The sequence below is a fragment of the Excalfactoria chinensis genome, chromosome 2, assembly GCF_039878825.1.
Source record: "Excalfactoria chinensis isolate bCotChi1 chromosome 2, bCotChi1.hap2, whole genome shotgun sequence".
NCBI classification, from domain to species: domain Eukaryota; kingdom Metazoa; phylum Chordata; class Aves; order Galliformes; family Phasianidae; genus Excalfactoria; species Excalfactoria chinensis.
The window spans coordinates 92,341,338-92,361,320 of NC_092826.1; the positions used below are offsets into that span (position 1 = coordinate 92,341,338).

Below are 19,983 nucleotides of genomic sequence, written 5' to 3' on the forward strand. Positions count from 1 at the left end.
AACTGAACTCTTCCCCTTTTGAGATGTGTTGTAATCAAACAAGAGCTTGCCTTCCTAAATGAGCTGACTTCACTTTCTCTAGTGAGAAATTGTACATGTGTTTAACATCAAAGAAACCTTCACCAATCTAACTTGTTCTAGTTGTCACTAGGGAGCATGCTAGAAAGCAAGTGGTAGAGGCACAATTCAAGTGTATCAAGCACAATTCAGAAGACAATGGCTAATTCTGTCCGTGAGCTGACAAGTAGCAAAACTGGATAATGCTCTTTTTCTGGATGCTGATGGCCACTTTGTTGTGACACTTGGTTTGGGGTATGAGAGAACTCTTCTGGCTTTTTTTGTTCCTAGAAAGGTTCTATTCTCGCTGTTCCTGCCTGGATAACTAAAAACGAGTGACTTGGATGTTTCTGTAGGTGGTGGAAAATTAACATTCAGGAAATATTTTTTGGTGCTGTGAGATTAGCGTACATCACTCTCTTGTCAGAGTGATGTAACTATCTGATACTGACAAAGCTTTTCTTATAGCCCAAGTAGCAAAGAAGTATTTTATTTCTCCTTTTCAGGTTCTACTTAAATATTTTAATTAGTTTTAATAAATGTATTGATAGGAAAAGTTAATTAGCAAGTCATTATATGTATAATAAAACATTTTTTAGTATTCTTCCTGATGTTCCCACTGCAAATGTAAACCTATCCCATGATGGGACTTCATGAATACACTTTTCCATGGAAGTTGATAGGGCAACAAATATTTGATGAGGGCATTGAGTGCATTCTCAGTAAGTTTGCAGATGGCACCAAGTTGGCTGGAAGTGTTGATCTGCTTTGGGGTAGCGAGGCCTTACAGAGGGATCTGGACAGGCTGGATAGCTGGGCTGAAGCCAGTGGGATGAGGTTCAACAAGACCAAATGCTGGGTCCTGCACTTTGGCCACAACAACCCTAATGCTATAAGCTTGTGGCGGAGTGGCTTGAAGACTGTGTAGAGAAATGGACCTGGGGGTATTGATTAATGCTGGGCTGAACATGAGCCAGCAGTGTGCCCAGGTGGCCAAGAAGGCCAATGGCATCCTGGGTTGCATCAGAAACAGTGTTGCCAATAGGAACAGGGAAGTAGTTGCTCCTCTGTACTCAGCACTGGTGAGGCCACACCTTGAGTACTGCGTCCAGTTTTGGGCCCCTCACTGCAAGAAAGACATTGAGGCCCTGGAGCAAGTTCAAAGAAGGGCAGCAAAGCTGGTGAGGAGTCTGGAGAACAGGCCTTATGAGGAGCAGTTGGTGGAGCTGGGATTGTTCAGACTGGAGAAGAGGAGGCTCAGGGGAGACGTTATTGCTTTCTGTAACTACCTGAAGGGAGGTTGTAGTGAGCTGGGAGTCTGCCTCTTCTCTCGTGTCATTAGTGACAGGACTAGAGCTGCAACAGGGGAGATTCAGGCTGGATGTTAGGAAATGCTGCTTTTTTAAAAGAGTGTTCAGGCAGTGGAATGGGCTCACCAGGAAGGTGGTGGAGTCGCTGACCCTGGAGGTGTTCAAGGAACATTTGGACATCGTGTTGAGGGACATGGTGTAGTGAGAGCTGTTGGTGATGGGAGGATAGATGGACTGGATGATCCTGTAGGTCTTTTCCAACCTTGGTGATTCTATGATTCTATGATTTCCATGCTCTTAAGGAAATAATAATGCATTGGCCCACACATTACATTTAACAAGAGAGAAATGGTGGCAAGGATAAATTGTTCTATGTAGTATTTCATATATAGTTACCTGTAAGCTTTTCTTGCTTGAAAGTAAAAACAAGCAATGGATAAAATCATGGGTTTGTTTCTTCAACTTTGTGCCAAAGGATATGAGCTGAAGCTTCCAAGCTGCTTTTATCTGTCTTCTTTGTGCCTAGCTTATTTTTTCAGGTAGTTATTCTTTTATAGTTTGCTGCATATAACAACCTCCCCTCATGATAGAGTGTGCCAGTCCTACTGGTATTTGGTGAGAGTAGAGAGCAGGAAGAAGAGGAAGGGCGTTTTATGGATCTAGATGACTTGCCTTTTGCGTGGTTATCACAGACTCAGCAATCAGATTTAAAGAAGAAAATGTGAATAAATTATGAATTATGTAATTAAGCATATCATCTAAGATGGTGGGTTTGATTTTGACTTGGTTGTCTCAAATATGAGCATTTATTTTCATTTAGCTGTTTCTTTGACACTACTGATGACTGCACGTTATTTATTCTGTAGTTTTTGTTGTTTTTGTTTGTTTGTTGGTTGGTTGGGGTTTTTTTGTCTGTTTTTCCAAATAAAAAAGTAGAGCACCTTGCTTCTTGGATTCTTTCCTTTACTGGCTCACTCCTTTTCTCCTTTTTCCTTCTCACAGGTCAGTGCTCAGTTCACAAAACGGATCCAGACAAAAATCAAGGACCTTCTGCAGCAAATGGAGGAAGGGCTGAAAACAGCAGATCCCCACGACTGCTCTGCCTATACTGGCTGGACTGGTGAGAGAGCTAGACTGTGAATGAAGGATGTTTGTTGAATGGTATGAGTGAGTCCTTTAGATATCCATATAGGAGCAGTAGCAGAATTCTGATACAGTCAGTTGTATGAGTTGCTTTCTTTTAACTTTGTAACCTTGGTCACTGTTGTTTGCAGTGACTTTCACTGCCTTCAGTAGACCAACGATCTCATTATAGAGAGTTAATAGGCTTTTGTGTATTAGATATTTATCTTGCAAAATGAGTGGATTTTTTAAGGCTACTCCTTCTTTTGAATTACCTGCCATTTTTTTTAAGGTTTTATTAAAATTAGTCATTTTCACCTTTTTTTTTTTTTTTTTTTTTGCTTTTTGTTTTGTTTTGTTTTGTTTAAGTGACTTAGAGGTAGTTAGCTGGTGTAATGGTAATAGCATCTTCTAATAATTGAGGAGGTTGTGAGCTCTGTGCAGAAGCCTTAGTATTTATGGTATGGGTAGAATAAAATTATAGAATGGCTTGGGTTGAAAAGGACCATAATTATCATCTAGTTTCAACCCCCCTGCTATCTACAGGGTCACCAACCACTAGACCAGGCTGCCCTATGCCACATCCAGCCTGGCTTTGAATGCCTCCAGGGATGGTATGTCCACAACATCCTTTGGCAACCTGTTTTAATTGTGTCCCCACCCTCTGTGGAAAAACTTGCTCCTTATATCTAACTTGAAACTCCCCTGTCTTAGTTTAAAACCATTCCTCCTTTGATCTCTCACTGTCCACCTCCCCTTCCTATTTATAGACTCCCTTCAAATTAGAAGGCCACAATGAGGTTTCCTCAGAGCCTTCTCCAAGCTAAACAAGCCCAGTTCCTTTAGCCTTTCTTCATAGGAGAGGTGCTTCAGTTCCCTCTGATCATCTTAGCAGTCCTCCTCTGGACCTGTCCCAAGAGCTCCAAGTCTTTATTGTGCTGGGGACACCTAGGCATGAACATGGTACTCCAGATGGGACCTCACAAGAGCTGAGTAGAGGGCGACATTCACCTCTCTCCCTGCTGGCCACCTCTCTTTTAATGCAGCCCAGGATTTATTTGGCCTTCTGGGCTGCAGTCACACACTGCTGCCTCATGTCCAGCTTTTCATCAACCAGGACCTCCAGGTCCTTCTCCACAGGGCTGTTCTCAAGGAGGTCTTTCTCTAGTTTGTATAAACACCTGGGATTGCCCTGACTCAACTGCAACACCTTGCACTTGGCCTTGTTGTACCTCATTAGGTTCACATAGGCCCACTTCTGTCTACATCTCTCTGGATGGCTTCCCTTCCCTCCAATGTGCACCGCTCAGCTTGATGTCATCTGCAAACTTGCTGAGGGTCCACTTGTTAAAAACTCCAGGGTAGTTTGGTTCTTCTGTTCTATCTGTACAAAAATGTTGAAATTAGCATGTAGGAAGGAGTGGAATGGAGTTAAGGCTGCAAAACTGTGAATTATATAAGGACAAATACGTATGTGCAAGTGCTGTTTATCTGTAGACACCGCTGTTCTTTTACTTTGCAGTACTAATGCTGTCAAAATGTGAATGAGCCCTACTGATCCTTTAGGCAGAGCTTGCAGTTGTCAAACCTGACACAGCCACTGCTCTTCAACCTGCCAAAACACTTTTCCATCGTGGCCTCATAAGTTCCACTTTGCAATTACAATGGCATATTGTATTCCTGTTCTCTCTATCTTATGCTTTGAACATTCCTGTGATTTTTAGCATAGCATGTTTCATATGTGCCATGAGCAGATCTGTTATCTTTGTGGCAGAGAGGGGGAAGTAGCCTGGAAAAACTCTCCAGGCTTTGCCCATGTTTAGTCTTAATTTTGACAGTGGAAATATACCAAGAAGAAAGTGAAGAAGTGTTTTTTTTTCAGCACAGATGGTGCTGTGGGTGAATGAGTGGGGGTGTTTTAGACAATTCATGCGTAAATGATAGATATATTTTAAGGTCTAAGAGTGGCTGCTAAGTGAGTGCAGAAGAGATGTTAAGTAGCCAAAGAGGCCCATTGTATCATGGGATGCAGGAAAAAGAGCATGGCTAGCAGGTTGAGAGAGGTTATCATCCCCTTCTACTCTGCTTTGGTGAGGCCTCATCTGGGGTATTGAGTCCAAGTCTGGGCTCCTCAGTTTAAGCACAACAGGGAACTACTGAAGAGAGATCAGCAGAGGACCAGGAAGATGAGGTCTGGAACCTTTCCCTTTTGAGGAAAGGCTGAGTGATCCAGGACTGTTCAGCTTGGAGAAGACTGAGGAGGGATCTTATGAATGCTTATAAATATCTATTGAGGGGAATCAAGTGGATGGAGACAAACTCTTTCCAGTGGTGCCTAGCAGCAGGACAAAGAGCAATAGGCACAACTGGGACATAAGAAGTTTCATCTGAACATGAGGAAAAATTTTTTTTACTGTGAGGGCAACAGTGCATTGGAACTGCCCAGAGAGGTTGTGGAGTTTCCTTGTCTGAAGATATTCAAAACCTGCTGTCTCATTCCAATTTATAGGAGGGAGAGGAGGTTCTTTTAACATACGTATGCCCGACAGCAAGATAAGACACAATGGGTCAAAATGTTAACCTGACCAGTTTATTACTGTAAGGTGGAATAATACAAAGATGGTAACCGATATTCAAAAGGTTATTTATAGGGAAAAACTCACCAATATGGATGCCTTCAGTCCGCTGGGAAACACTGAGGCAATCCCCAAGAGATACTGTTTTAGTGGTGGTCAGCCCTTAAATGAGGTCTAGAGGAGGTGGAGTCAAGCTCCACCCCTTCCAGGAGCACAGCTAAATTACTCTTACCTGTGCTCCCACAGCAGACCTGACACTTGCCTCAGCTGATTAATCAGAGGTTCAGGCTGTGATTACCAATTTCGCATACAATTACAAATCCTAGTCATTTAGGGAGATGGGGAAGGGAAGATGTGTGAAAGAAAAGATAGGAAATAAAAGGAAGGAGTCTTTGTAGGAGGCAAGAGATAGTCACCACCATGGTTTCCAGCACTGCTCATAGGTCAGATGTTGATCTTCAGTAGTGGTGGGTAATTGGGAGTTGTTGATCAGTTAACAATGATTATGGCAACGATGACTGTGATAACAGAGATGATGGAGAAACTTTCCAATGGCAGTGCAAACTTATTTATAAGTTCGAAGTGGTTGAGTCAGCTCCTTTTGGAGTGACAGCTTCTCGCTTTTGGATCTCAGCAGGAATTCCTTTTGTTCCCATCTTCTGGGCCTTGCCAGCAAATAAGAGGGGGCTTGGAGGCTCCCACTTGTATCTTCCCTTCACAGCATGGTATTATCCCTAAATCTCCCTTAGCAAGTTGGAGTTATTTGGTCACAGGCCAGATCTTCTGCCAGTAAACAGCCCTGAGCATTCTCTTCCAAGGGTCAACAGCTCCAAAGAAATGCTTTCAAATGTAAAATTGTTCACACAGTGATGCTGGCTGCCACAGGGCACCACCCACCTCTCATTTCCAAGATGAGTCAGAGTCTTATTGCAAGAAGGCCTCAGAAAGCAAGCTTTGAGCCAAAAACAAAGAAGGGTTCAGACACCTGCCTTGAATGCTTTCCTGTGCAACCTACTGTAGGGAACCTGCTTTAGCAGGTTTGATGAGAGGTACCTTAAAACCCCAGTGATTCTGAGATTCTAAAACCGTGACTGACTGCATACATTACTGAGCATGACAGAAATGAGCCATGAGGTAAAACTAACACAACCATCATTAGCTAAACAAGTGATGCAGTCTAATGAGAGTATATATTTTTTTCTGTCCTATAGAAAGATTGCTGATTACATCTACTTCAAGTTGTAAAATTCTTTCAAGGTTTCTGTGGAATTGCGTCAATAAAAATATGAAAATGGTCTGGATTTTGAAAAACTTCATGAAAATACTTTCTCCCCAAGCTTGCTTCTTGCACTATTTTGCTAGAACATGAAAATCAGAAGATAAAAGGAAAATCTGAAAAGAACTGCCTTGCTTATTATGTACCAAGTCTTGACAAATCTTAGTGGAGGTGAGCAGTCCTGAATATTGGCTTGTACTTTGGAAGCATCTTCAAAATCTTCCGGTGCTTATTGTTGTCACATAACAATATTAAAACCCATGGTAGAGTCCATTGTGCTTGTATACTAATACAAATACTGTTTGTACGTGACAAACGTCTTGTAGCATTTTTGCACAAGAAAGGGTTGGATGAGTTGGACCTCATGGCTAGTTCCCAGTCACATTCTTGATCAAATCTGGTTATCTGCATACTTGGTGCAATCTGTGAAAGAATTGAAGAAATTCCTGTCAGGCCAACAGCCTCAAAGGAAGTGTTTTCTGACTGTTGCTTTGAAGGGGACAGTAAATAGGCCACAATCGCCTAACCAAGAAAGTAACCTTACTTAAGTAAGCCTAACCAAGCTCTGCAGCAGCCTTCTTGGAGCCATCTGTAAATGCCTTTTCAAGACTGTTCTAGAGAACATCTGAGCATGTGCCTCTGCTCTTATGGTACCATTCTTGTTGTCACGGTTTTGCAATTTTGTAATTTTGCTATCAGTATTCCACATCATAACATCATGATAAAGCATGTATAACTTTGACGAATGTGCTGCTCACAAAAGAAGACTGAATGTCCCAGAGAACATCACGGTCAGTCATATGACAAGGACTCTATATAATCTCACTTCAGTGCTGGACTCGCTCTCTTGGACCTTGCCAGCCGGGGGGAGCCATGTGGGAGCGTTCCAGCCGTTTCGCCTAGAGTTACAGTAGGCCTCTTGGTTTTGGGACTCACTCTCTCTTATTTTACTTGATTCATTAGCTTTAATTCCAATTATATTGTGTTATTCTGTATTCTGATATAGCATTTAGTAAGTAAGTGTGCCTCCTTAGATCATTGCCATTGTATTTGTTTTCCTTTTACCTTTTTCCCTTTTCTTTCTGGGCCAGTGGCCTGCGGGCCGACTGCCCCCCTGTCATGGGTGCAGGTAGATTTTAGGTTAACCCACGACACTTGTACTCCTCAGAAAGTCTCTCTGTGGAACTAGGTGCATCTAGTTTGTTTTCCACTTTATTTATGGCACAGAAGAATCTCATCCCTGCTCAAAAAAGAGGATTTTGAGTTGCAGCATGGTCAGAAGGTACATTTTTTGCTTTTACACATGTACTCTTCCAGTTGGCCAAGAAACATCCACTTAGAGTTGTTTCACTTAGTTAAAAGCTGCATTGATGTAGACTTAAGGTTGGGTTTTGTTTTGTTTTAAATGAAAACTGTATCATTGTAATGGAGTGAAGCTTGATTTAACCTTCCAGCATTCTCCTAGGACTTGTTTGCTTTCTGGCTTTTACAAGCTATACGTATTATAAGCTATAAATCTTAGGGTTTCATAATCTCATTGTGAAATTCAGTCAGGGGTTGTAAAGAACTTGGCAAGTCAAATTCAAGAACTGCTTAAAATATCCTTTTAAAAATCAAATGGGAAGTAAGTAATTTTTTGTCTATAAAAGATGAGTATTGTAAAGTGAGTGTGCTTGGTTTTAGGTATGCTTACCGTAAGATTTTGAGTCTTAAGCAATTTCTTCTCCAAGCTTTAGTACCCAAGTCATGAATTTTCTTAATTCTTTGCTAATAGTGGATGTACTGTTGGGCTTCAGTCTAATAAATTTAGATGTTTGTCATGATCCAAATAGAAATGTAGTGAAGACAGGCTGATGTGCTCCTTTTGCATGAGCTATGACCCTTAGCTGAAATGTTTTAATTGACCAAATATCTCTCCATGTTCAATTTACTGATTCAGTGGCACTAAAGATGACAATGTGATGTACTGAGAAGGGAAAATGAATGAATCTCTTTTTTCATGTGTTTATTCCAGGCATTGCCCTCTTGTATGTCCAACTGTACCGTGTCACAAAAAACCAAAGCCATTTGCAGAGATCTCTTGATTATGTGAAGAGAATCCTTCGCAATCTGAATGGCAGACGAGTTACTTTTCTCTGCGGTGATGCTGGGCCACTGGCAGTAGGTGCAGTCGTTTATCACATGCTGAAAAATGAAAGTGAATCTAAAGTATGTGTTGCTAGGTAAGTGATTGATGGTGGGAAAAGCCATGGCTTTCTTTAGTAGAGTTCAGTAAAATTAGCAAGTTCAGTCATGAAGGGCAGGATTAAAACATGGAGGTACTTTCTGTACTGATGCATTTTCAGTAGAATACAGTATAGACTTAGCATTATTAAATCTGGCTTAGACTTGTATTTAGTGGGTCACTGAGTCTTCTAAACTTCTCTAAGGACAGAATGTCCTGGATGTATCTGTAGTGCATGCACATTTCATTTTTGTTACAGGAATAGTAGTAACCTTTCTTTGGCAGAATGTAGTGCTTATGCAGTATGTGATGCTTCCTGTAAAGTTTTGCAGTATTCCTTGCCCATTCAGAATTTGCATACTGGCTTCATGTCATCATCTCTGGTTTATGTTTGAATATATAACCCATCTACAATCCTAGTCTAAATAATATCAGTTACTGTTCTTGGATGAATGTTTTGAAGTGAATGAAAGATTTGTTTTTTGCTTTTAGAACAGACAGTTAGCTTAGGCGTGTCATTTCAGGTGCAGCTAGGAAGGCGGTGTGGCTGTAAGGCATGAAGTATGAGTAGAGCAAAATGAGATAAGCAGTAAATCTTTTAGTCTTTCCTGTGCTTGAGAACTCATTTTCAGGGTGACTGAGAAGGAGGTTAGTATGATTATTTGCTCCTTTTCTTTCTTTTTTCTTCCTCCCTTTGTTTGTTGGTTTTGTTTACAAATGCCAGGGCTGCTCTGAAAGTAGTAGCTCCTACATTGGCCCACAACATTAAGAGGCAGATGTTGGTGGTATGGCAATAGAAGATGAACTTTCCTGACAGTATTCCATTACATTTTGTTGCCATTTGACAAGTACTTACACAGGATCAGAAAGAAAACCATGTGCAAGTTTGTCATGATCCACTGAACCAATACTAGCATGAAAGTGGCAGTTGCATCATGACCAGTGACAAGTGAAGGTGTCATCATTACAAGCTGGAATCAAAGTGGCACTTCATGGAGTTACAACATCTGAATTCATCATCGAGTAAAAAGTTCAAGATGCCATCTTTAGTGGCTAAAGTGATGTGTGTTGTCTTTTGGGATGGAAAAAGGGTGATCCTTTTGGATTGCCTGGAACCTGTGCAGACCATCAACTCTTGACTGCTATGTCATAATGCTGACTAATCTAAAGACTGGCCTTCTAGAGGCAGGCCAGAGAAGAAGAGAACTTTTGTCTTGCAGTGTTATAATACCAGCCCCCATACCAGTTTTAAGACAATGGAGTATGTTGCTAGTCTTGACTGGACGGTCCAACCCACCCACCCACCCACTGAATGCATCAACTTCTGACTTCCATTTGTTTAGGCCAATGAAAGATGAGCTATGAGGGCAGTGTTTTCCTAGAAGCAGTGTCGTCAAAACAGTTGTGAAACAGTGGGCCTTCTGCTGGTGAGGATTTTTACAAGTGTGGCATGCAGGTGCTTGTTCATCATCACTGGCAAAAATGCATAGCTAGTGGTGGTGCGAGTGTTGAAAAATAGTGTTTTGTAGCTCAGAATTTGCTTTATCAAACAGTGTTGTTGTGATCTTTGTATGTGTTGTAGTTACCATGGAAATCAATAGGAGGCTTACTTTTGGAGCGACCTACGTATATTCAGGACATCAACAGTGACAGTTACATTATAGATGTCAAAGTATATATGTGATTGCACTTAAAACGTTTTACCTTGGAGCTGTCTAGTTATAATATGACTTGAATAATAAAACCTAACAGTGGACATTTAAAAGAAAGTAATTTAATTGCAAGTCCAAAGAGTCCTAGGAAAGGAGTAATAACTTAAAGTTCTTTTTGTGAGTAGATTTTCATGGATATTAAGCAGTGGCAGTGTGAACAAGCCATTGAGGTCTGTGTTTTTGTTCCAGCGTGATGTTAGTGCTAACATTTCTGCCAAATAATAGCTACTGAGAATACCTGAGTGTAGGTTTTTCTCTTGATCCAGATTATTTTTCCCTCTCCCCAAATTTAAAATGTGACTGTTTCCATGGTTTCGTCTAATTGCTAATTTTAATCTGTGAAAAAATAGGAATAGACAGAGAAAGAAAGGGAAGGAAAATAATTTCTCTGCTTCTGAAAGCGAACTGGTAGAGTAATAGTAGGAATGCTCAGTGGAGCATGTGTGAGTTACAGTGGCTAGCCTAAGGTGTCTTTCCACTACTATAGACAAGCAGAACACTTCTGCATAATAGCAACACTCTCTCTAAACTGTGTTCTTAAACATTTGAAAAAATGTATATCTAGGGAAGAGGAGTGCAGAGTTTTTTGCCCCTCTGAAACATCTAAAATGAAGAGTCTTTGCTCAGGTGAAATTACCAGAGGTTCCAGGAGGTTTTAATAATTCTTCCCATTAATTTACAGCTACTTGTACAATTTAAGTGGCATTTCCTTTGATTGATCTCTGAGATCAGGAGTGATGTAACTGGTATCTGAATCTTTTTGCTTCAGTGGAAATTGGTTGTCAGGTAGTTTGATGTTGTCCAGTTTGATGTTTCTGGTCTCTCAGTGTTATCTCTAGATTGGAGTAGCTCTCCAGCCCATTACCAGTATATGTGTTTCTATCTGCATGAAAGCCCCTTTTTTTCAATATACTCACTGGCTCCAAGTTGCCTTTCTGTTAGGGACATAACATATGTATTGAGCCAGCTGAGGAGAACTGAAAGGAGATTATGGAACTTAAGTACTCTAACTGTATCTGGTTTGGCAGTTTATGCATTGCATAGTCCAGTATAGTGTCTATGCTTTCTCTCACTCTACTGTTCTTGTCTGATGCAGGCTGTTGCAGCTGCAAAGGACAGTCAGAAGCATGGATGCTGAACTTCCGGATGAATTGCTTTATGGCAGAGCTGGTTACCTGTATGCCTTGCTGTACCTGAATACAGAAATTGCTTCAGACACAGTCCCACAGTCTGTTATCAAAGAGGTAGGACTTTTCTCTCTCCAGTGCCACAGTGTATGACGAAAGGTGGTGATGACAGTGTCTTCAAGCGGGATACAGGCACAACAGTGCAATAATGGGTAATAAAGAAGGAAAGCTGGCTCACCCCTTCCAACAGCCAGTGACAGCTCAAGAGAAGCATGGTCTCTATCTAGAGATGCTACTTCTTCAGCTGTTAACCCTCAGATGAGGATGAGAAGGAGTGGATCCAGGCTCTACCCCTTTAAGTCACTCAGATGCTTTACTTGAACCTGAGCTCCCTAGGTTAGCCATGCCTTCTCAGCTGGTGTTCAACCATTGGTTCAGACTGTGACCTGGCAGTTCCACTGCACACAGCATTTGTGCAATTGAATTAGAATCATTACTTCATGTAATTCAAGGGATTAGGAGCATGAGGCTGGAGAGGAGAGAAATCTGCAACTACAAACTCAATCGGATACCACCTTCCTGTGCGTTGCCCCTTTCTCTGCTGCCTGGCTGGGACTGAAATGGTAACTAATGTGGTGGGTCTGCAGGTGGCTATGGAAACAGATCTTCTGTGAAACTGGGATTGCAGCACTTGAGGGTGAGAAATGGTTATGAAAAACCTTAGGAAAGAAGAGTGAAGAAAGAGAATTCAGTGGGGAATATGCACATCTTTTGAAAATACCAGATTCAGAGAAAGCAGGCCTGGAAAAAACTGATGATAAGTTTTTAAGATTCACTTCTAAGTGATTCCATCATTGAAGCAGAAATTTCCTTTTTACCTCAATACCAAAGTCCAAAGTAATATCATAGTCATACTGTTTATTATGGCTTATTTTCAGTGTGATTCTAGTCATGACAAAACTCTGCATCAAAGCAAATGAGATGGAAGGGGATGTGTTTTTTCTTTCTTAGGTAATAGATGCCATTATTGAGTCAGGGAAAAACTTTTCGAAGGAGGAACGTAAAACAGAACGTTGTCCTCTGTTATATCAGTGGCATGGGAAGCAGTATGTTGGAGCGGCCCATGGTGTGGCTGGGATCTATTACATGCTAATGCAGGTAAGAGTGTCTTCTGTGGGCTGGGATGAAACACCAGTGATGTCTTGTTTGCATCAGAAGATTTCAGGTTTCATGTGTGCACAGTGCAATGTTGTGGTAGGTCAGGGAATAGAATTAGGAGCTGGACCCTGCAGCAAAGAATAGTGCTAACAAAGACCCCAGTAGCAAAAGAAAACTGTGGCTCATCTACCCCTTCATTGGAGTGGATTAAGCCTTGCCTGTCAGCATCATGGCTTCTCTAATCCTCCTGTTAAACCTCCAGCTGAGGGACTCATTTTTCTGCAGCTTACTCCAGGATGTCAACATTGTGTTGTGCTTGCATGGCCAAGACTTATGTCCTTGACCCAGAGTAGAACATGTATTTTTGAATGTGTGTGGGTTGTAATTGAGAGCATAAACATTCTGACATTTCCTGTCCTCAAGAGAGTCAGGTGCTCATCCTCATGTTTACTTTTTCTGATACTTGCAGTTAGGTTAGCTAAATATTAATTTAGCTCAGCATCCATCACTCTTCAGCTTCAATTTTTGCTATTTTTCAGAGAGTGTATCACTACTTTCTTGTCCTTTTTTCCTTTGAAGATTTATTTTTTCCCATTTTGTTGAAGCTTTAGGAAAATTGTCCTTAATCACATAATCAGTATGGTTTTATTAATTTATATTCATCCTTTTCTGTCTCCCTTCTCTCTCTGCCCCCCAAAAATATGATGTTCCTGAGTGTGTTTCTGACACCTGCTCTTCTCTTCGTGTTTTTCTGAGATTCCTCTCTTCTGCATGCCTGTATAGCATACTTAAATCCCTTCATCTCCCTACTTTTATATCCTCAAATAGTATTATGATGTTTTTCAAAACAGACCTGTATGTCTATTCTTCTGTTGTACAATCTGGAAGTAAAAGCCTTATCTTTCATTACAGAAGTGGCCATAAAGCTGCAAAGTCTGTATCATACAATTTTCTGGTTTTGAAAGATGCTTCCGGTCTGTGCATCATCGTAAATGGTAATTTTCTTATCAGGTTATGGAAAATGACTGTCCTTCAGGCAAGTGGAAGGAATGTACATCCTTATCTTGCAGCCTAAACATCTGTACAAATGCTCTTTGCAAAAGTGACTGAGGTAGCTTTAGCTGTCGCTACTGCTCAGCCATTCCTCATTTGCAGAAGATAGTGACTTTTCCCTGTCTGTTCCAGATTAGCTCCCACCACTTCTACCAGTAGCTCATGCTAAAGCAGCTGACTTTGATTTGGAAGTGGCTGATGCTCTGCTACCTGGGGTCTTAACTTCACCACAGCTGTGTTGTACAGTGGACATCTGATCAGTGCCTCAGGACACTCTAATTACCGTGTCCTTATCTTCACTTCATGCTATCCTTGATAAGGTTGCCCACCCTTTCCAGCTACCTCATTTTACCTGACTTTCATTTTTTTTCCTCTGGATTTTCTGAGAGACATCTGTTTCTTTTAAAGAAGTCTTTTTAAAAACTCCACCCTTCATTTGCTTTTCAAGTCTGATACCACAAATGCAGTACATTCTTGTTTAATCTCTACTCTGTCTACATGGTAAAATCATAATTATCTTTTCTTTTACATATAATTGCTGCTTTTAAGGATTACCACAAAGCCGTTGTTTATGCAGCATTAGATTACTGTATTTTCACTGTACATTAAACGTTGTGAGTTGCCTTATCTGCTGCAGATGAAGATGACATCCTTCCCCCATCCCTCTTACTCCATATGAGAAAAAATTGTCTGTATTTTCAGCAAAAAAATCATGAGATGATTTGCTGGGTGGTTGCTTGGTAACAGAGAAAGCATCCAAAGTAGCACCTGAGATGCAAAGACCACCGATTACTGCTTCTGTATATCATCTTTGCAAGGGAATGTATCGAGGATATGCTTACAGACGATTACAGGGAGAGTAAGGGCTCAGCAGTGTTAAATAACTCATCCAGGAGGTAGAGGAGCTTATTCTATAGCTGGGAAATCCCCAACTCTTTCACTAATGCTAAGACAAAAATGTCTACTGGAGTATCTGTCCTCTTGGCTAGAAAATCAGGACACATACCAGCAGATTACTTTTTTGCTGTTGACAGTTAGGTGCCAGGAACCTCAGCAGTTCAGGTGAAAGGAACTTGCTTGTGCTTAGATCTTCATAGAAACATAAGGTGAGAAGGAAGGTATGTAAAGAACTCTGTTCTTCTTGGATTTACTTCCAGTGGACAGTCATAAGCTCACTTAAACCCTCTACTTTGCTTGCCTTACACAGCTCAAAACTGAATAGCATTTATTGCCGGCGCCTGTCTTTACCTTCTGCTGCAGGATTCCAGTATGTAATCAGAATCCTGAAACAAAGATTCCATGAGACCTTCCATACTCTGAAGGTCCACATCTGGGCCTTACCTAATTAATTCCAAATTGTTCTTGAGAAGCTGATCTATATTCAGGTATACTTGTACTCAGAAAAGTACAGAAGAGGAATTTGCTCTAGTGATCTGGTGGGCAGGAGTCCAGCATGGCTATTCTAACAGAGGTAAAGTAAAGGTTATTATTTTAGGTTACTAAAAATAGATACTTAAAGTCATGTAGTTGTAGGGCTGTGAATGGTAACAGCAGTCTCAACCCTTGAGTGCAAATGTGCTGGTAGGAAACCATAAAATTGTATGACATGATCAGCAAAGACAAGTCATTTATAACCAAAATAGGTTATTAGCTTCTGTAGACTCCCACAGTTATTCCACCAGTTGCTGGAATTAATTAAATTATGTAGGCTGTGTAAAAATAGAGAGCTTTGTTATGAAAATACTGTGAAGTAGGCTGGTAGAGGAAGTTATACCAACTAAGAACAGCTACAGACCCAACAGATACTGAGGAAGTGCACAGTTTGATGGATACGTTTGCCTTTTGGGAAGGATGTAAACTAAACAAAAGAAACAGGAAATTAAAATTCAGAAGAATAACCTAAGGGTGAGTGTGTAGAAAAAATATACTTAGTTACTTTGAGAAGTAACTTTTGCTTCTGACTTTAGACATTAGTTTTATAATCCATAGCTTCATGGAGTTCTGTTTGCAATGGAAAACTTTAACCTTAATAAACGTTTGTCAGGTTTGTCCACATTAGTTATTTTAAAAACGTGTAACCCACTGTGTTTTAAGTAAGTGTTATAAGCAACTAATCTATAAAATTATCTTTCTCCTGTAAGCATTCTCTCAGTATTAAGATATAAATAGAGGCATGGGCATCTTGGAGGCTGCATTCTGTTCTCAGTTCTTCTGTAGTCTTTCTGTGTCACCTCAAGTAAGACAGATAACAGGTTGGCATCCCAGTTTCTTTACAGACACTAATTAAATCTATGTGAAGTGACAAAGTATTTTGGATCAAGGGTATATATGTAGAGTACTTGAAAATAGGGTGCCTAATTATTGATACCAACTCATTACTACTTTAGTTTTGTTTTTTCTCTCTGTGTGTCTATAGCCAATTGCAAATGTGGACCAGGAGACCTTGACAGAGTTGGTGAAGCCAAGCATTGACTATGTGCGTCATAAAAAATTCAGATCTGGGAATTATCCATCATCACTGAGCAATGAGACTGACAGATTGGTTCACTGGTGCCATGGTGCCCCTGGGGTCATCCACATGCTCATGCAAGCTTATAAGGTGAATCATTCTGTGTTTATATAAAACATTTTTTTTTTTTTTTTTTTTTTTTTCCCTTCTTCCCAGGAAGACCTGTAGATAGGCCTGTTAGGTTCTAAGTCTTGCTTTCAAACCAGAACCTGGACTAGGCACCTAAATATCTCAAAATACTATGTAAGAATTTTAAAAAGAAGAAATAAGTAAAATTGCTTCTCAGGGTGTTAATTATTAATAGACTTGAGGCTTCCTTGGACAAGGGCCAACATAGTTAAGCAGTTTGATATCTGAATCCTGGTTCTGAGCACATTGACCTAAGTTATTTTAATCTTCATCCCAAGCATTATAAGGATTATGTTGGTTTTCAAAAATGTAGGTTCATGTGTCTTGTTACAGAATGTCTTTATAAATTACTCCATTATTTTGTTACAGTACTTCAGAACTTAATGTCAGAGTGAAGATCCCAGGCACTGTCTAGGGCATAAAAATGACTCCTGAGCTATCGTGAGCCTGCTGCTTGCTCCTTTCTGTCCTCAACTAGGTTGGCTATCTTGCTTGTGTTGTGTACTTCTGATTTGTATGACATTTGAAAGTTGCCATTTAATTAAATTTATGCAAACTGATTTCTGCATTTGACAGCCCTCCTTGGCAGATTCTTTTTTGGCTTCTGGGTGAGCTGATAAAAATCAGATTTTGTTTATGGAATAATTACTTCTGTGAAATGTGAACTGTAGATCTCTTACAGCACTGATAAGTGCAGTCACATTTGCTTTTTCTTTGGACTGTGGTAAAAGTCTGGCTTATCATTGCAGACGTGTTTTTTTGTTTGTTGTTTGTTTTTTGGTTTTGTTGTTCATTTTTATTTTTGTTTTATAACTTTTTACCCAATCTGATGCTTTCCCTAGCAGAAACAGTATTCCAAGACATGGGTGATAGGACTAAGTTCTGTTTAGCAGTTTCCTTTTGTCCTCTTTTTATGTGACAAAGTAGATGATGCCTTTCTTTTTCTCTTTTATCTGCTTTTTGAAAAACTGTTAAGAAAATTTGGAGTGTGTTGTGCTGGCTGTGCTTTCATGTCAAGCACTGGCACTTCTGATAGCAGATGGCAACATTTGTCCTGGAAATGAAATGCTGTTGCCAGACCTTCATTTGAAATGTTACTGTCTGACAGATCCTGATCAGAAAGGGAGACCTTCTTTATCCAGATTATGGATTTAATAGAAAAAATTAACATTCAAGATACTTACTTAATAAATAACATCTTTGCAGAGGATGCCATCTGCAAAAAAAACATCCACCATAGTGCAAAAATTGTTCTTTCTTTGTCTCGTTGATCTGTTGTGTGGCTCAGGCACAGGGGAACAGAATGTTATTTAGGTGGAAGTCTGTGATGCTGTTCAGCTAAACTAGTTGATGTTTCTTTTTCTGCTCCCTTGATGGGCTCAAAATTTACTTCAGTTGTGCCCAAAATGCACTTCAATATATTTTGTAAATCTGATCCTTTGCCCAAACTGGCTGTTGCCTCTGATTATTTCCAGCGCAAGGTAATGGAGTGTTCCTACTTCTACTGGAGATCAAGAGCCCTGTTCTGTGCAAAGAGATACTGTTCCCTTGCATTTTTTGACATGAAGTTGAAAGCAGGCAGTGAATAACCAGCAAGAATTACTCAGAAGGATGTGAACCTAACCCTTGAGAACTAAATTTGATGGCCAGTATTGTTGTATTTCTTGGAGACAAGAATTATATTTCTCTATTTCAAATCAAATGATATAGTGATTTGAGAATGAAGGGGAAAAGTAAAAAATGATCATGTACCCTTCGAATTGATTACAGCCTGTAGAACCAAGAGCCATGCTTGAGGTTTTTTTCTTTGGGATCCTCATTTCAGATACAAAAACTTAAAAACTTTCTTTTTTTCACCCAGGGAAAAAAGAAGCAACTTATAAGAAAGGCAGTTCTGTGATGAATGGAGTCTTAAAATTCAAAATAAACTGTATATGTAAAACTCTGCCCTACTGCAAAGTGTTTTCCAGGTCCATCATCATTTTGTTTTTGTTAATACTGCAATTTGTGTGTTTGTTTTTGTTCTGCAGACTTTTAAAGAGGATAAGTACTTGAAAGATGCTATGGAGTGTAGTGATGTCATCTGGCAGAGAGGTTTATTGAGAAAAGGCTATGGGATCTGCCATGGTACTGCTGGCAATGGCTACTCCTTCTTGTCTCTCTATAACCTAACTCAGGACAAAAGGTACCTCTACCGAGCTTGCAAGGTGAGCTCTTCTGCATCCCAACAAAATTACTATTTCCTTTTGTGCATTTCATGTAATTTTTCTTACACGTCTGTGTGGTAAACAGAGTGATCAGACTAAGCTGTTGAGTGCTACCTCTGAAACTAACTTGGTGGGACAAGAGCATAGCATCACATATTCCTCTTAACTAATGCCTTGACAAGACAACTTCAACTCTGCTTGTGTGGACAGTTATGTCTTAATATGTAGACTGTTCAAAAAAATAAACTCAGTTCACTTTGTTGTGATGTAAATGTCTGAAAATTAGCCTGCCTGAACAAAAACAGATGGATGTTATGTGGTGCTAATTATTCCATTGAGAGACCTACTGTCATCCTCAGCTCCTCAAGCCGTTCAGTTTGTAGTCTTTTGTAATTATTTGTTTTCAGACTAGTGTCTGGGGCTTTCAGAGCTCTGAATTGCAGTTACTGAACTGTTCATGTTGATTTTTTTCATTAATAGAAATTGTAGAGAAAGACATGCTCAGAATTTTTCTGCCAGTAGCATCTAGGTTCTGCTATTAGCTCTGCTTGTGCTAGCAATTCTCAAAGAAGAAAGCTTTCTTTGCCCCTATTTCTTGATCTTGGAAGAGCTTTTTGTTTTGTTTTCTACTTAATTTACTGATACTGAATTTCATATTACATATATAGTTATTTAACTGAGGTTTGTTTAAAGGTAGTACAGTCTGATGAGTTGCATCTTGGGCTCTTACAGATAAGCCATATTGAAAGCTACTGTTTTCATCTCTACTGTCAGCCTGTCCACCACCAGCAGAGCTTTAAAAAGTTGGCATTTGTGTCATCTTATGTTTACCTATGTCACCATTAATGCATCCTGGAAAATACAACAGACCCCTAAGACTGCCATGGTAAATAAATTATTTGTAGACTCATCCACTGCTGAAGTGTCAGCTACGTTACTGAGCATGCATTGCTTTTAGCACAGCTGTCAGTCTCTCCCTGTCGTTGTCCTCTGCTATATGTTTATAGGGAGCTCTATGCAGTGCTGGCAGTTTCTGTTGCTCTACATTTCTTGATCAGGGGAACCCTGTAGTTCTTCTGTACAAAGCTAGAGGAAAGCAAGCATACTCATTTCAGAGCCTAAAAAGGAGATTCTAAATGAAGGAAAATAACAAACAAGCAAACAAAAAAAACATTACAAATTGTCAAGAATATCTGGAATTAGAGTGAAATACAAAAATAATGGAAAAATATTTTGAAATGCAGCAGAAGACTAAATCCAGAATGAGTGAAAATCTGGGTAGAAAAAATATACCCTTCTCCCTGTTCTTCCTTTTCCCCTTTCCAATTTAGGTTGGATATCAGGGGGAAGCTCTTTCCTTATGAGAGTGGTGAGGAGTTTTGAACCTCCCTGAACACCCTGAAGGTGTTCAAGGCCAGGTTGGATGGGGCCCTGGGCAGCCTGATCTAGTATTAGATATGGAGGTTGGTGGCCCTGCCTTCAGTGGGTAGTTTGGAACTTGATTATCCTTGAGGTCCCTTCCA

At 40.2% G+C, this 19,983-nt stretch overlaps 1 protein-coding gene across 2 annotated transcripts in view; it reads left to right on the forward strand.

The window, feature by feature from the left end:
* LANCL2 (LanC like glutathione S-transferase 2) overlaps positions 1-19,983 on the forward strand; it is a 33,390-nt gene that overhangs the window by 5,579 nt on the left and 7,828 nt on the right. For both annotated transcript variants that reach the window (XR_011902837.1, XM_072329126.1), the window contains exons 2-7: positions 2,370-2,487; positions 8,356-8,563; positions 11,374-11,521; positions 12,416-12,562; positions 16,032-16,214; positions 18,284-18,460. Coding sequence is in view for 1 of the 2 variants with exons in the window: in XM_072329126.1 (XP_072185227.1) it covers positions 2,370-2,487; positions 8,356-8,563; positions 11,374-11,521; positions 12,416-12,562; positions 16,032-16,214; positions 18,284-18,460 (981 nt within the window). In the remaining variant the exon portion in view is untranslated. The remainder of the gene's footprint in view (positions 1-2,369; positions 2,488-8,355; positions 8,564-11,373; positions 11,522-12,415; positions 12,563-16,031; positions 16,215-18,283; positions 18,461-19,983) is intronic.